We start from the raw sequence: 17,516 nt of genomic DNA, 5'->3' as shown, positions 1-17,516 counted from the left end.
AATGTCAATGGGAGACGGGAGATAAAAAAACCTTTTTGCCTATAGGAAACTGTAGTTATAGAAAATTTAATATTTCCTATATATTTTTAAGCCTTACAGAACAGTTAATTTTTCTCTCAGTGGAAGATTTAATATTCAAGTCAAATATGACAGTTAGCTCTCGAATAGCTAGATACATAGAGAAGGTTGAGAGTTTGTGCCTTGAAGCATCCTTTGAAGCTAGGGATGATTCATTTTCTAATGGAGCAAATAAGGTGTGGAGTGATAAAGTGACTTGCCCGTTATTGCATGGAACATCTTTGAGCCAGAGGTAGAGTTATGCATTTAGTGCTCTTAAATGGAAGAAATAAGAGTGGACTTGCAGTTTTGGTTTCTTTCTTGTTTGATTTCTCTTTGTCATAATGTGTAGACTAGGAACACGCTTCTTTTTTTTAATTATATTGGGTTTTGTTTTCATTTCCAGGTTAAAGTGAAAATACCTTTTGGAAATAAGTATCTCGATGCTGTCTTTTCTGTCCCAGAGAAGAAACCAACATATGGAGTGATTCTCACCCATGGAGCTGGAGGAGATATGAACTTCCCTCACTTAGTGTCTTTGGCAGCTTGTCTTGCATCCCATGGAGTCCTATGCCTGCGGTTTACTTGTAAAGGTCTTAACATTGCTTATAGGGCTAAGGCCTTCAAAACAGTTGTGGTAAGAAGTGACCGATTTCTGCCAAAGCGTAGATCCATGGGTATCATCTTCTGGGTTTCTTAAATCATGACCAGAGATTAGTCAAGCAACAGCAGGAAAATCAGAAGCAATGGTTAGATACATGAGGCACTGTCTGTGAACAGGAACAGTAGGATCAATTTTATGTGGGCAGTAGCTGAACAGCTGCAGCGTGTATGTGGGTTTGAGTGCCAGGAGAGAAGGAAGAGCTTGAGAAAAGGATGTGAGGAAAGCAAGGGTGTTCTGTGGGAAAACTTACAGCTTGAAAAAATGGAAGTATTGAGGATGGAAACAAGAGATGGGTGTTCTCAGGGGGCTTGGTGATGGGAGAGGAATTAAGGGATACAAGTTTGGAAGCGGTTTTGAGAGGAAAGCTGACCTGGGAATTGTGCTGAGCCTTTGAGGGTTGGCAGCTGTGAGAACAAGACTTTGGGGAAGGAGCAGGGGACTCTGGGTCACAGGAGGAGTTGAAGCACAAGAGATTAGGTGTAGCATATGAAAGGCCTAGAACCTAAATAGTCTTTGATTTCAAAATAGTTAAACTGTTACGTGTGTGTTTATCTCTGCTGCTGCTACCTTATTTAAGATGTTCTTATGTACCTAGGTTTTGTTAAAATGAGCAATATTTTGTTATAATAGTATCAGCTTAGAGTATCTTCCTGTTCTGGAGCATGTAGAAAGGAGAGGAAATTTTTTCATGGTTATCTAGCTACTTTTACTGGGGCACCTTGAGCGCTTTGCATTGAACATCAGACATTTTTATAGTGGAATTAAGTGTAGTTCTTAAGGAATTAATTGATATGATGTCATTGTGATTATATCTACGTTAATTTGAAGTCAGAGTTTGCTAGATCTGTTCTCCATTCTTTTATGAAGAAGCATAATGTTAGTGAATTTATACTAATTTGAGTCTGTGTCAAAGCAATTCAAAGGCCTCTGCTAAAATAACATCTGGTTAGTTATCTCCTGAAAACTGAAAAGCTGAATTTTATCTTTTCTGTCAGACATAACTAACAGATAACTGATTGTGTCTTAATCTTTTCATTGAAAATAAATGACCTCCATGAAGGGCATTTTTGCTAACTTATTTTGCCTTTCCACAAGCTAAAAGTGTGCTTCTGGTTTGTTACTGTAAGTTGATACACAGTAATTGTTTATGTTTTGGTAACTGGATAGGGCATCTGATATTTTAAACTTGCTGGGAGCTAATGTGAAATTGCCTATGTTTATTATGTTGTTGCTGCAAAATATTATGAAATTATTTGTGTGAAAAAGAAGAGAGCAACTTGTATGTATATGGTTTTTGTTTACTCTACAGTGCTGAAGGAGTTTCCTGTTTTGTGTCTAGTAGCTAGAAACAAAACAATCCATAGCCTCCCAGCTGTCTTAATTCTGGCTTGTAATGTTAATCTTATTTCTTTAGGAATACCTGAAGCTTTCTGATGATTATAAACTTTTGGGTGTCTTCCTTGCAGGTACAGATTTTATTACCTATAATTTTCACCCTTACACTGTCTCTAATGATAACAATCTGTAATTACTCCACTGTTGAAGTCTGTCTTACTTTGGTAGGATGTGGATGAACAGATGTGGATGACAGGTTTCAGTCTGAGGTGGCACTAAAAGCTTGCTGCCTGACATGGGACCAAGCTGAATAAAGTCGCACTGGTCAGTATTGCCTAGGGAGAGCAGTTCAGCTCTCTGTTGACAGCTGAATGCTCTGTAACCTTCATTAATTGATTAGTGGTCCACTGGGAGCAGCAGTGCAAAGCCCGCTGACAGCTCTGCATTTGGGTCTCTTAACGTGGAGCTGAATGCTGCCAAGCCAGTAGCTGGTGCTGCGCAGGGCGGGTGTGAGCTCAGCTGTCTCACTGCTTCTGGGGTCACACATGGGAACATCCAGCCTGCCGCTGTCTTCAGATTCCAGATCTGTTCACCCTCCTTGTGATGCCACAGATCTCGCTCCAGAAGAAGGAAAGAAAGAGCAATAGACCATGTACTTTGGGAGAAAACTTCCTTGTCTGTTGTAAGTCACAGGGCATGAGTTCTTTGATAATCCACATGTACGTTTTAACTACAGGTCTTGAAGAACTCTGGTTCCTGATAAATGGAAAACCATTTTCCCAAAACAGGTTTTGGTAGATGAAACCTAGTAGCTGGTAAAAAAAGAGTTATGTGAAAAGAGAAGTAGATGGCTGTGATCAGGAATAACTTGATATAGGAAACTCTGAATATTCCCTGACTAAATGAAACCAAATCTGCGCTGATGCAAGGTAATCCCACTGGAATTAGCCACTTCTAACGCTCAATTACAGACCATTGTCAGCTCATCTGCATCCTCTTTGAGGAGATATTTTGATACCAGCTTGCTGTTGTTGATTGACTTCTTGCTACAAGTTCACACTTTAATACTTTTTTCCCCTCCCTTCTACTTTTAGGCTGAAGTTTGAGGTGTGCATATACACTTGCTGGATTTATTTGGGGAGTAAGGTGCATAAATATTTGGTTTTCATTTGAGCAGATTAAGGTTGTATGAGCAAAAATTGTACAAGATAATAGCATTGCTGTCTCAGATTTCAAGGGTCTGGAGTATAGGACCTGTCTCTCTTTTCCCTCTGCCCCCAGGATGGGCTTTGTTCTTTCCAGTATTGCAAAGGATCTCTCTCCATTTATTTTTCCTATCCACCCCCTCCCTTCTTTTTTTAATTGGGGATGTAAAATCATAATATAATAAAATATTTTAGAAGAAAATACTGAAATTAAGATTAACATTTTTTATGGAGTAGATGAATAAAAGCATCTCTAGCATTTTTTACTCCCGTTGGCTGAAATACACTAATTTTTAGGAGCTGTTTACTCAAACGGAATGTAGATGAGGTGACAGCAGATGTACTTTTTTCCTTTATTTTAACATGGGATAAAGGCCGCTCCATGGGCTCACGAGCTGCTGCATCTGTGATACGTCAGCTTAGCCAGGGTGATGATGATGATGACTTCATTCAAGGTCTTGTATGTTTATCTTATCCACTGCATCGACCGAAACTTCAGTCCAAGCTCCGGGATGAAGATTTGCTATGGATCAGGTGTCCAGTGCTGTTTGTCTCAGGATCAGCAGATGAGATGTGTGAAAAAGTGAGTACCCTTGTAAATCCTGCTGTGAAGGGGCAGTAGGGAGGAATGAGTCCCAGTGATGTCTGTACTGGTGTACACAGCTGTGACTTTGATTAACAACTTTCTTTATGCATACGTATATATATATACATATATACACATCTTCTGAAGGAAGCCTTGGGTAGGAAACTTCATCGGACATCAGGAAGCCTGGCAGTGCTTTCTGTTGCTTCTTGAAATAGCAAATACAGTGGTTTTCTGCCTTGTTCTCTTGCAAATGTGTACCTGTTGTTCTTGAACAGTTCAGCTTGAATTTGGGAGCATGTGCAATTGGCATTTTCCATGCTTGGACAGTTTCTAGGGAGTCAATGCTTTCATGAAGTGTTGCACCAAAATAAGTCAGGCTACCAACCAGCAGATCCTTGGAGTGCCCTCTTAGTGGGGAAGGCTGGTTCTTAGATGTGTTTGCTGAGTGAGTTGAAGGGAGTCAAGGCCAGTCTCCATGGAACTGTATTGGTGCTCTGCCACTGCAGACTAATCTGACTGAAGAAGTTCTGTCATTGCATTGCTGGTGCAACCCTCCGGCAGCAAGCGTGGATGCCTTCATCAGGGTGGGGAAGGAGCCTGCACAGGGTTGTCACAGTTGGTGAAGTTCTAACTTCCAGCTATTCTGCTTTTGAGTGAGGATGAACCTTTGAGCATGTTCCATTAGTGAACACAGTATCATTTTTTAATGTGTATGCAGATCCGTTTTAATTTGAAGAGCTGCCTGTTACATGTTGCACAGGCAAAGCAGGAGACATGTAGGAGTTGCAGTTCGTAGCAGCTGTGATCCTCTAACTCTTTCATTCTTACTTTCTCTGCAGCAATTGCTAGAAGGTGTTGTAAACAAAATGAAAGCCCCTAAAAAAATCTACTGGGTTGATAAAGCAAACCATGGGATGGCAGTCAAAGGACGAACAGCAGATGATGTCATGGAAGAAATAAATGCCCAGGTGTTTTCTTGGCTTAGAGAGAATATGGAACTGGAGCACAAATGATGTGCGGTGTTTAAGCAATGTCTTCATTTAGTTTTTCCTAAATGTGGCAAATTAGGTTGTTTTTCTGAGAGGTGTATTTTTTTTTAAAGATACGTTTTCAGTGGTCTAAGTGTAAATGCAAATAAAACTTCTTTTCTATGAATGAAAAATGATGCAAAATAATAAAGACCTTTTTAAAGGACAAAGTTTACAAAATATTTTAAATCAGGGCAGCATTGTTTTCTGCGTTTCCGTGCAAATAACTGTGCAACACTTAGTAATGCAGATCACTAAGTAAATGCTTTTGCCTAGTGCTTGAATGCCTTAAGATCATCTAGTTCCAACCCCACTGCCATGGGCAGGGATGCCTCACACTAGACCATGCCACCCAAGGCTCTGTCCAACCTGGCCTTGAACACTGCTAGGGATGGAGCATTCACCATTTTGGGCAACCCATTCCAGTGCCTCACCACCCTCACTGTAAAGAACTTGTATCTAACCTCAACTTCCCCTGTTTAAGTTTGAACCCATTACCCCTTTCCTACCACTACAGTCCCTAACGAAGAGTCCCTTCCCAACATCCTTACAGGCCCCCTTCTGATACTGGAAGGCTGCTATGAGGTCTCCACGCAGCCTTCTCTTCTCCAGGCTGAACAGCTCCAACTTTCTCAGCCTGTCTTCATACGGGAGGTGCTCCAGTCCTCTTATCATCCTCGTGGCCCTCCTCTGGACTTGCTCCAGCAGCTCCATGTCCTTTTTATGTTGAGGACACCAGAACTGGACACAATACTCCAAGGGAGGTCTCACAAGAGCAGAGGAGAGGGGCAGGATCACCTCCTTCAACCTGCTGGTCATGCTTCTTTTGATGCAGCCCAGGATACGGTTGGTTTCTGGGCTGCAAGCGCACACTGGAGCTGGCTCATGTTCAGTTTCTCACCAACCGACACCCCCAAGTCCTTCTCAGGGCTGCTCTGAATCTCTTCTCTGCCCAACCTGTAGCTGTGCCTGGGATTGCCCCAGCCCAGGTGGTGGTGTTCTACAAGCATAGCACACTTCAAACATATTTGAAAATAGGTTTGTGGGTTTGACAGTGAGTGGCTGTATTATAGAGGAAGTAAATCCTCACTTTGGACTGGAAGCATATGCACTAACTTTAGAATTTAATGAGTTTAGACTGGACTTCAAATCCACCTGTGGATCATTTTCAGATGACATTGATATGCTCAAAAGTAATAGCTGTATTACTTAGCATCAGTGGAAAGCATGTGTTTTTAAAATAGGCTAGACTGTTGAAACAATGATCAGTTTAGTTTCAGTGGTCACTGCTTGACGCTACTTACTTCTTTTCATATTGCCGAAGAGACTGGGTTTCACTGACAGTAAATCTGTGAAAATAACAAGCGCAAGTAAAAGTACCTGCATTTCCATGGTGTCTTGGGACAGGAACACATGACCGATACAAACATGGCTTTTATTAAAAAAAATTATAAAAATGCTTTGAACAAGGCCCTGCAACCATTACATGATAAAAAGGAAACAGAGGGCACTTGGTTTTCTTCCATATATAGATCATGATACAGTAAACTTCTTAATATCTGTTGACATTATCCACTGGCATTTTAATCCAAATTTTTCTTCTTTCTTTAAGAAGGCAGTCTGAATGTAGGTAAATATAAAAAAAATTACTTGATTTCTTTGTGTCAGAGTTCATCTTTGGCCTGCAGTGAAGAAACGAAACACTTTTCAGTTAATTGGAAACTCAAATTTTACCTGTCTAGTCCTGCAAATGCATTAGGAAATGTTTCTGAGTTCAACAGGTGCTAATGGTCTGGTAACTGATACCACAGGGTGCTGAGCAATGCCTCTTCAAGCACAGTAGAAGTAGTGAAAGCATCCAGCACCTTATGTTTAACACTGTATGTACTGTACCTTTTTTCTGTGGCAAGTACATGGAAAAAGGTCATCTTCAGGCTGCTGGACTTTCTCCATCCCATCTCTGATTTTTGGCTCACTCACTTGCAAGCTGGCATATTCCTGGTTTTAAAAGAGGAAGGTATCGTTAATGTACAAACTTGTTGGATTGTAACTCTGGTTGTAAAGAGTGCACCAACTCAGATGAGTAATTCTGTAAAAACTCCAGGGCTACATATGCAACCAACCATACGTATGCACACTCCCTGTGTAACCAACGTGGTAAACAGACCCATAACTGTAGACAGGACCCCCTTCTGGTGTCCCACTGGAGCTTCAGTATCTCAGTGCTAATGCACAGATATTTTCAGCTGTGGATCACAGGGTGTGCATCCGAGGCAGAATTCTTTGATCACTGTGGGCAACATATTCTTGCAGATTAGATCAAGATTTATGGGATCCGATTGCTCCTCTCAAAGCACCAGCCTTAAGGGCTTTCATAGAAAATAACTGCATACAGTGTTCATAAACCTGCTGAAGTTTTCCACTGCTGCTGCTTGCCTTGTGGCTTCAAGTACTGGACCGGCCAATTCCCAGCAGCTCCATGGCCCTTCATTCTTTCTGTGTGATTTCTGTTATTGTGGCAGTAGCTATGAAAAACATACTAACCTGGAAAAGTTTGAAATAGTAACAAAAAACGTGATCTCCCATGAGATTGTTTCTTGCAAATTCTTGTCCAGATTTTGCAATGTTTTTTGCCTGTCAAAAGAAAATAAAGTTGGGGTTATTTTTTTTTAATTCTAAAAAACCCAGTAGTTATTTCAGGCTGCCAATATAGATTCTGGAGTTAAGTAATAGTGTTGGCAGTTTAGGATAACTGCTTTATTTTTATTTAACCATTCTTAATTTTAAAAGTAAGGCATTCTTATGAATATACTCTTAATTTTCCAAAGTTCAACTTAATTTCAAATTAATGGATGTATTATATACTTTTTAAAAAGTGTTTTTCTTGTTCATAGGGTTGATGACAATAATTTTTAAGTTCTTCTAATACAATCATAGAATCATAGAATGGTTTGGGTTGGAAAGGACCTTAAGATCATCTAGTTCCAACCCACCTGCCATGAGCAGGGACACCTCACACTAAACCATGTTGCCCAAGGCTCTGTCCAGCCTGGCCTTGAACACTGCTAGGGATGGAGCATTCACCACTTTGGGTAACTCATTCCAGTGCCTCACCACCCTCACTGTAAAGAACTTCTTCCTCATACCTAATCTAAATTTCCCCTGTTTAAGTTTGAAGATTTTCGTTTGTTTTAAAGCAATGCACTTTTTGCTCTATTTTGTCTAGAAACATTGCTGAGTACTTCCAAAGGCATATTTACCTCTTCATCATGATCTTTTGCCCACTGCAATTTTTCTAGTAGATCACTCAGGTCACTTTTAAATGGGATGTAGTGTTTCCATGGCTGCAGCTCATTATAGAAATGCTCGTAGTAGATAGAGTCTTGCTTTAGCACCACGCTGTTTCCTACTAGTAGATAAGGCAATCTGTATGCTGCCACTGTGCCATCAATGTTAATTTGGTATTTATACTGGAAAGACAATGAATGTCAGTTATTAACAAACACGAGATCCTAGCAGCTTGATTAGGTTGTATTATTCTGAGGCCACTGGTATTACTGACTTGTGGATATTGAGCAATGTAGGACTGGCTAGGCAAGCATCAATGTTTAAGTAGTTTTTAGTATTTAATTTGGAATTCATCAGAGTGCAGGGTACATAGAGATGCCCGCTTCATCGATTAAATTCTCCAGAAATTCTCAGATGCTCATCCTCAGATTTCAGTGGAGATGTGCCACTTCATCCACTGATTTTCCCACTTTGCTAGTTATGTTAGTAGCCCTTATCGCTGAATCAGGAAAAAGAAATAAAAAGGAACTTGGAGCTATATAGATTACACAAGGTTCTACAGAACCTTTAGATGTAAATCAAACATTATTATCCCTAGTGTAAAAGCTACACAGCAGTTAATCCCACTGGAGAGATACCTCATCATGTTTATTACTGGTGGTGTGCTGAAAATCTAAAGATCATTTTATTATCAGTAATATCTACAAAGTTATTTGATAATGGGAACCACCAAGAACCTAGTTCTATGAAAAATGGTTAGTGGCTTACCTTAAAAAAATCAAAAAATGAAATGTGCTTAACAATGGGGCCATAGAGGCTTTCATCATGCTTGAAAAAAAAAAAGTTTGTGAAAGCAGCGTCTATGATCTCTGGATATTTCCTGCTTTTCAAGTTCAAGTCTCTCCTTGCGGCTGTCACGTCCTCTCCAGAACGCTGTGGTATTCTTGTCTTCCCACGATGGGCCAGTATTTGCCTGCACTGACATCATGTCCAGACTGACTCTGGAGGAGAAAAAAAAGTGATGTACTAGTGAAGCCTGCTGGAAATTCTGTTAAGTGCAGTTACTTAAAGGAGGTTACAATACCAATAAGCAAATACCAAGAATGAATGTAAGTCATGAACATACCCGTCTATGTATTGTATCAGTATTTTTGCAGCAATAAAACTAGATGTCAAGTTCAGAGGCAAGACAGCATCAGTTCAACAACAACATGGCATGTGGAAAGAGTTCTTGTTGGTTTTCTTTGGAAAGAGTAGCTAAAAAGTGGATACGGTTGCCAGACACATGAGGGTAATGCAGGGTAATGTAACTAGCTCAGTACAACATACTTCCCTTCCACAAGTACTTTGCTAAATTAAACCACATAAATTAAGTGGGGCGGGGAATTTAGGAAAAGTCTTGATAATAAAGACAAGGAACCTGAACTAAATGTGGTTAAATGATAAACCAACAGGTTCAAAAGGGATTACAAAGAACTCCCAGAAGCTGGCATTGTAGCGTTTCAAGACAGCAATGGAGCAGTTACTAAGGCCAGTTAAGGTAAGTAATCAAAGTGGGAGATGGTAAGTCCTAGGTGAAGAATTCTACATTGGGCTTTAAAAAAGATTCTAGGAAAATCAGGAAAAAAGAGACCTGGCCAGTTGTCAACATGTTCATGGGTGGGAAACACAGCAAACAAACAAAATACCTCCCCTTGAAACATTCCCTTCAAGTGCTGTTTTCAGTGACTTGACCATGTTCAGATTAATTTTGATTTTTTAAACAAAACAGTGAAGTATTTTAATATGCCATTTATGTTATAGAATCAATAACTTAATTAATCTTAAGATACTGATTACACAGTTACTACAGGATGCCAATGTCTCAATGAATAAATAAAAATAATATACTGTTCATACAAGTATCTTTTTGAAAGATCATTCACTGTGAATTTTGTGGGAAATTTAAGCAATTTCTTACCGTCCCATAGTCTCCAAAACTGAGTCTGTTAAGTCATATGTTGGCATGACAATGTCCTTTGATTCGCTGGACCCACACCATGAGAAGATGGGATGCAGGTTCTGTGGGGACTTCTTTTTCTCCAGAGGCCAGTCCCCCAAATTAACAAAAAATTCTACATCTGGCATTTTCACCTAAACAGAAGCAAAGTAGGCACAAATGCATTTTAATACAAAGCAGTTTTGTTCTGCTGGCATCTTGCATTTTGAAAATAAACTCACTAAGAGAAAAAATAGCCAGGTCTCTACTTAATATACCTGCAATAAATCTCTGAAGTTTAAAAACATGTTGGAAGTACTGAGACCACAGAGTAAAGCCTACAAGATAATCTATTTTTTTAAAGATTAAAATCACATAAATGTTCTCTCTTTTTTCTAAGGGATAGGAACACTCCAGTTTAGAGCATGGTCTCTTGTTATACTTTACATGATTTGCCACACAATCTTTGTACCAGGCTAGCAGTGGGATCTAGTAAGCAATGGCATAGTTCCTAGGAAAGGTGAACCACCCCAATTGCTGCTGGGTGTTAAATGAGTTTGCTGTCACATCAGTGAACTGATTTGCCCTGTGTCTGCCTGATGACTAAATCCAGCAGAAGAGAAGTAACAGAAATGAACAGCTATGATGGAAAGACCACATTTAGTCAGTGCTGGGATTAATTATTAAGCATAACATCGTCATTATTTAAAATAGTTGGTAGTATGGAACCATATCTGAAATCACTGTTGCAGCCAAAAAGCAAGCAAAATACTGTTGCTGATGGCCAGAAAATGTTGTACAACAGGACAGAGGGCATTTTTGCTGCTGTATGAAATTTATATGCACCCTCATCTTGTGCATAGTGTGTGGTTCTGGTGTTTGCAAACAAAGTAAGAGAAGGTACAGAGAAATGCAGCTACTGCAATAGAGATGGACCAGCTGCTTTATGAGGATAAACTGAAAATGGTGGGTCACTTCAGCTTAGAGAGCAAAAATCTGAAAGTGACATATGGTTGAGTTTTATGGAACCCTGAAGGCATGTATCATGTCAGTGCAGAAGTAATGCCCTTATCTGTTCTTAGTTCAACTGTTTCATGACATTTTTTTTAAATACCAATCTCCACTACGTCCCCCTCAGCTGCCTCTTTCAAAGCAAAAGAATCTAAGTCAAATTAGCTTGTCTGTGCACGCCCAAACAGCTTTCTTGCTGTGTAGTTGTTTTTGAGAAGGTGAAATGAGAAGTGCACCATTTTTACAAGATAGGCACATCACAGGTTTCATACTGTGACATAATCTTTCTTTTGTTGTCTTCCTCCTTAATAAGTTTTAGATGGGTATTTCACCATTATCATATTCCATTCCAATTATTATACTGGCATTTTTTGAAAACTATCTTAACATCTACACGAGAAAATGCCTTTTCTGAAGAAAGAACAATTATGAATGTTAATAATTGTCAAATTAAAATACATGTAACACACATAAAAATAAGTTCAAAAATATTCCTGACTCCTCATCATATATATGCATGAAAGCATTTCTCCTCTCAAATCCCTTTATTCTTCAGATCCGAATGGCTGGACACAGGCTAACATTTCAGAATTTTTCTGTGGCCCAAATAGGTTTCATGAAGTTTCTAGTTTAGCTTTAAGGACAAAGATAGAAAATAATAATTTAGCAAATATCAAACACCCTTTTAAAGGGTTGATGATACTCTTCTCTAACTTGACGACATGAGGAAACCTTTGGCAGAGACATCCAGAAATTCTAACGACAAGAGACCCAAAGCAGTACTTTTTGTCTTCAGTATACAGACTGACAAAAAAGGTTTTCTTGTGCACCTTCATTTCAGAGGGAGTTTGGCTACATGTGCTAATCTTCAGCAATAAACTTTATTAGTATAGTGCCATCTAATGGTTATAATGGACATGGTAAAGCTACAAATTGTATTTTATCTACATCCTCAATGGCAGAATCATTCAACACGGTCAATCTTCTCCAGCTCAATAGATCTATAGTCTTTCAGTGACAGTGTCTTAATAGAAATTCCTGAAATATTTAATGGGGATGAAACAAGTTTTCTAGATCTGTAAACAGTTTCTGTCTCTGGAGTTAGCAAATCTTTCCCAACATTTAGCCTGAATACTTCTGATGTAATTTAATTCCATTATTTCGTGTCAAACACTACTGACACAGAGAACATCTTACTTCCATCTTCCCTAGAGTAAACTTTTAGATAATTAAAGGCTACATTCATGTCTTCCCTTAGACAATATTTTAGTTTTTAATATTTTAGATTATACTATTTTTATAATGTTATATTTTTTTTTTATAGTTTTGTTATTTTTAGATTATAATATTTTATATTATAAATACCTTTTAGGTGAGACAATCCCCACTTAAATGAATCTGCATTTGTATGTCTAGTTATTCTTACCACTTTCCTGTGCAATGTCACCAATTGAACACCCTTTCTTGAAGCTGACACCCAAAGGCAGGCACAGTAGCAGAACTGACCCATTACTAATCCTGACTATAGAGGAAAGGTTACTTTCCACTTCTTTCATGTGTGTGTTTAGCTTTTTGCAACTACATGACACTGTTGACTCACGTTAAATTTGTGATACTGTAACCTTCACACTTTACTAAAGAAAATAACCACTCACTCCCTGTTTCAAAATAGGTGTCATAACTATATGATTTATCCAGCCTTTGGTAGTACACTGCCCTTGTCACTTTATTTTACTCATTTTTCCATGCAATTTCTCTTACCTGTTAAGAAATATTTTATTTATGATGCTGTACCAGGAGGCACTTGCAGATTCTTTCATTTTTGTTGTCTGAAAATTCAGTAAGCATATTCTCTAGTCTATCATTCAGCCAAAATATAACTAGACTATTAAACGTGGACTGAACCTAGGACAAATCTCTGAATACCATCATGACACCTTTCACCTCTCTGGAAACATTGGCAACTATTGTTAAAGTAAGGCTATCTAAGCAGGTTACAGTAGTTTCTTCTAGGCAAAGTTTTTCTATCTTGTTTATGAGAAACTTGGGAGACTTGCCCCCAAAAGCCTAACTAAACTTCCTAACTTGACATCCATACAGGAAGCCTGTTATCTTGTTAGAGAAAGAAATGATAAATCCGTGCTGTTTCATACCAATTACCTTATCTTTCAGCTGTTTATAAATAATGTGCTTATTTTTATTAGATTTTTAATAATTTTTTTTAGATGAACAACTCCATACTTCAGAAGCTACTCTCTTTTTAAAAGACAAAGTGCATTGTATTTTTACAGTCAAAAATATGTATTAACTTGGGTATCTTCATATTTCTCTTCCTACTCTCTTTATGTAACACGTTTGTGATTATAGTCCTGCTATATTCTATCACCTTGTACATAATGCCAGGTTTTTTTCCAAAGTTTCCCTAGGAAAGGGTCTGTATGGTGCTTTCTGCTTGTACATCAAGGAAGGTCCCCTAGGCTTTTGGTACTCTTTCTCAACCCTCCCTGTCTTGTTTTTGATGTACAGAATTCAATGAAGAATGATACACATTCCCTATTTTTTTCTTCAGTCATCCTGTAAAATGTACTAGCAGAGGCAGAATTTTATGAGATGCTTCAGGATGATTTGTCTACAGAAAAAAATACCAAACCGCGGTGTATCCAAATCTATTGAACTCTCCTACAAAAGCCTGCTATTCAATTAACATTTGTGATACTCTGATCAGAGAGCATTCTAGAAAATGTCAACTTCAAAAAAGGAAAATCCATCTGACCTTTACATTATTAATCAAAGAACAAGAGCTTTTAAAGAGAAACAGCAACAAATATGAAGAAGTATATTTAAGCCTAGGCTTCTATAGATCAGGACACACAGAACAAACGACTGTACAGAGGTACTCACTTTTCTTGTTAAAGAAAGCAGTATGGCATCCATGAAAATTCTGAAGCCAACATGTTCCCCATACGTCTTTATATAAACCTGAAAATAAACACAGATTTTTCTGGTCTGGTGTTTTCATTTCAGAGAACAGCTGACACAATTTAGAGCTCTTTTAATCACTTAGTAACTAGTCAGACAGATTGTATGGCTGTATAGATTTATGAATCATCTGAGAAGCTTCGGAAATCTCATCTCTCTAACTCCTCACAGGAAAGTGACCAAAAGAAAAGGACAAGCTCTGCTTGCTTTTGCAGATGTTTTAGGTCTGTCTCATGGAAACAGAAGCTGGTTGCCTGTTTCTGTTGTGTTCCACTGTTCTCATTGCCATATGAAACTCTGCTGAAGTCAGTCCAGTTGTGTTAAAAAGAACTGCAGCTCTGATCCTCAGTGGAGATAAAACTGGTATTGCTTTACCTCAGAGTTATACTCAACGTAATTTATTGGTGCATGTCAAATTAGATGATCATGATGCTCCACAGCAATATTACTCAGTGAACAGGAAACTGAATTAGCATTTAGGAGACTTGGGTCTGTGCCCAGTACTCATATTGATTGCTTGGAAAGTAATTTGTCTTCACGGTGCTTAAGTCGTAACATGGACAAAAAGCACTTCACAAAGAAGGACAGATATTGTTGTGCTCACATACAAACTGCAAAGTATTCAGGAACAGAGAAGCAAATGAAAGAAGTTTCTTAAAGAACTGGCTACCAGAAGCCTTTCAACTGGAGACAGCCAGGCAGCCTAGTTGTCACCAAATCCCTAGATGGACTTCAGATCAACCCCTTCCATACCTCATTATCTTTGATGGTGTAATGACACAAACTCTGTCTCTGTCCAAACCTCTCTGGAATTTCTTTTGCAATCTTATCTGGATCAACAATGGGAAAATTTGCTAGGTCTCTTTGAATCTGTGGAATGCTTTCAGAGCAGTTCATCTCCTCCAGCCATGCACTGCTCTCTTCCTGAGGGCAGTCACAGTTTTCATGATAAATAGGTCCTGTCAGGAACACAGTTAGTTATTTTATTTTTTGTCACACCATTGAGCTGTTGAGATCACAAAAGTGGGTCAGACATGAGCATTCATTGCTTAGGATCAAACTTTCAGAAACTCTAAATGGACATGTTTGAACTTTTTTTACACCAGTGGAGTCATGCCAAGCTGTATCAGCTTCTGTGGGAGCTCTCTTCTCTACGTGTTATTTGCTAGGCAACAGCGTCACAACATTTGTTTCTTTTTATTATTTTGAAGAGTATGCACAGAACATTTATAAAGAATCCATAATTCCAATGGCATTCGATAGGCTGGAGAAGTACCAAGGTCCCACAGAATGCTATGCTAATCCTAGAAGACATTCTGGGACACAGTTTGTGAGGAAAAGCCACAACACAAAATCTGTGTGTAGTGATGCCTCTTACCTTTCAAAATGTATGGAGACTTTGCAACATGTTTATCTCCAGTTTTGATTTCTATCTTCAGGCTTTTGTAGCTTGCATACATCCTGTATCTCACAAGGAAGGAACCATCTTTCCTATCTAATACTTGCACACCAACCCGAGTGAACTGTTCATCAGGAGCAGTGATCTTCACCTGGAATGCATTTTCACCCGGTGACGAAGTGAACCTGCCCAGAGAACAAGTGGGAGCTTAATAAAAAAGGAAACACATGACAAGCTTTCTTAGTCTGACCCATTCCTTTTCAAGTTGACAGGTGACTTCACTGAGCCACGCTAGGTCTTTATGAGCACATACTGATGTTCACAAGCAAGGCACGAGTTTTCTGAAGAGAATTTTGTTAGACTACCTAAAATGTCTCATGCTATTAGAAGCACTAGGTATCAGAAAGGTTCCACTCAAGATACTCCTGAACACACCTCCAAAATCACTTGGTGCCCTACAAGTTGAACAATGTTGGAAATACAGTCTTTGATTGTATCAGAAAATTTTTTAAAAATCCTGCATAACTCTTGATTAGTAGCAGCTCAAGTGCAAAATGGTAGATAGAGAGCACACAGATAAGTGGATCTCAGTAGATGCATCTTGGTGTCCTATCTGTAGGGACAGGACAAGGGCAACAGTTTTAAACTGGAAGAGGGTAAACTTAGATGAGACATTAGGAAGAAATTCTTCCCTGTGAGGGTACTGAGGTGCTGGCACAGATTGCCCAGAGAAGCTGTGGCTGCCCTATCCCTGGCAGTGTTCAAGGCCAGGTTGGACGGGGCTTGGAGCAACCTGCCCTAGTGGAAGGTGTCCCTGCCCATGGCAAACAGGTCTGACTAGATGACCTGTAAAAGTCTTTTCCAACCCAAACCATTCTATGATTCTATAGATACATATATAAAAAAATAATACTAAACAAGCTTCACTTTAGCAGCTTAGTACGTCTGTTATTTTACATACAGAAGCAAAATGTTACTTTATTTTCCTAGTACTATTTAAGGAAGTAAAGAATGAAGTTAAACTTCTTTATCATTATGGTGGCTCATACAGGGGGGAAAGGGATATTACAAATGCCAGTGTCTTGGTAGGGAAAAAACATTATAGTGGGATGACGTAATTCAGTATGTACATATGAAATTCTGGTAAAATTCACCATACATAGAAAAACCTCTATAAACCCAAATAAAATTTGAAAAATCATGAATTTATCACATATCCTTGACACATGTTGATAAAGTGACATGTATTAACAAAGCTGGCACAGTCAAAATGCTGCATCCGCCAACTTTCTTCCACTTTGTTACAGAGTCCCAACTATGCAGGAAGAGCTTGGGATAGAGAAAGGTGAGGATGGCTCGACTAATGGACTGCAGCCTGGCAGCCTAGTCACCTTTCCTCTGACACTCACCCAACCACACTAAAGAGCTGCCAGTTCAACTAAACGCTGGAAATATTTACACTCTCAGATAAGCTGAATTGGCAGCTTCCAGACTCACACATGCCACAGTGTGTCTAATCTGGAAAAGCACTCTGAGCTCCTATCTAGGTTGTACAGTGAGAGTTTCTTTCCTGTAGAAATGGAAAGCCGTGAGTGCCCTCTGAAAACTAAACTTACCTGTCTCATCCCAACGAAGCTTACCTAATGGCCTACAGCATAATTGCTAAATGACTCTACTGATCGTGTGCCTATGCGATTAGGAGAAATACTGATGTTCCTAACAGTGGAAACAGGCTGGACACCTGAGCAGGAATATCATAATTAAATATATTAGCTACTGTCCACGTTTTGACAAAGCTGAATAAATCATAAATTTAGCACACTAATTTAACACACATGCTAGTATGTGTTTTGCTGTTGAACATTTTCACCCTCTTTTCTTATCCCATCCCCTTGTGCAGTAATTGGATACTCCTAAAAAGGTTAAATTAGCTTTTCTCTAAGTGATAGCCACGGAAAGCCACGTAGGGAGCCTTCAGTCTTC

The 17,516-nt window shown here is 39.0% G+C and overlaps 2 protein-coding genes across 2 annotated transcripts; one reads left to right on the top strand and one right to left on the bottom strand.

Moving 5' to 3' along the window:
* The first annotated feature begins 466 nt into the window (after positions 1-466).
* On the top strand, positions 467-5,006 carry TEX30 (testis expressed 30). The gene is made up of 4 exons (XM_010016586.1): positions 467-694; positions 2,136-2,187; positions 3,636-3,844; positions 4,690-5,006. The coding sequence occupies exons 1-4, from the start codon at positions 572-574 to the stop codon at positions 4,861-4,863; spliced, it is 558 nt and encodes a 185-aa protein (XP_010014888.1). The 5' UTR covers positions 467-571; the 3' UTR covers positions 4,864-5,006.
* Positions 5,007-6,297: 1,291 nt separating this feature from the next.
* KDELC1 (KDEL (Lys-Asp-Glu-Leu) containing 1) lies at positions 6,298-15,762 on the bottom strand. Its single transcript, XM_010016585.1, is given in 10 exon segments — positions 6,298-6,560; positions 6,772-6,876; positions 7,423-7,512; positions 8,139-8,348; positions 8,935-9,049; positions 9,051-9,167; positions 10,127-10,299; positions 14,057-14,134; positions 14,888-15,093; positions 15,513-15,762. Coding segments are annotated over 10 exon segments (1,362 nt in total). The 3' UTR covers positions 6,298-6,542.
* Positions 15,763-17,516: the final 1,754 nt, after the last annotated feature.

This window comes from Nestor notabilis, unplaced genomic scaffold (genome assembly GCF_000696875.1).
Source record: "Nestor notabilis isolate BGI_N333 unplaced genomic scaffold, ASM69687v1 scaffold27036, whole genome shotgun sequence".
NCBI classification, from domain to species: Eukaryota; Metazoa; Chordata; class Aves; order Psittaciformes; family Psittacidae; genus Nestor; species Nestor notabilis.
The sequence above is the reverse complement of the archived record's forward strand: the minus strand, read 5'-3'. Positions and strand labels throughout refer to the sequence as shown.

Bases quoted from the DNA above. Each gene is read 5' to 3' on its own strand.
- TEX30 (XM_010016586.1), top strand. From the start codon at position 572: ATGAACTTCCCTCACTTAGTGTCTTTGGCAGCTTGTCTTGCATCCCAT. The intron at 2,188-3,635 runs GTACAGATTTTA...CATGGGATAAAG, and splicing joins TTTGGGTGTCTTCCTTGCAG to GCCGCTCCATGGGCTCACGA. The intron at 3,845-4,689 runs GTGAGTACCCTT...CTTTCTCTGCAG, and splicing joins CAGATGAGATGTGTGAAAAA to CAATTGCTAGAAGGTGTTGT.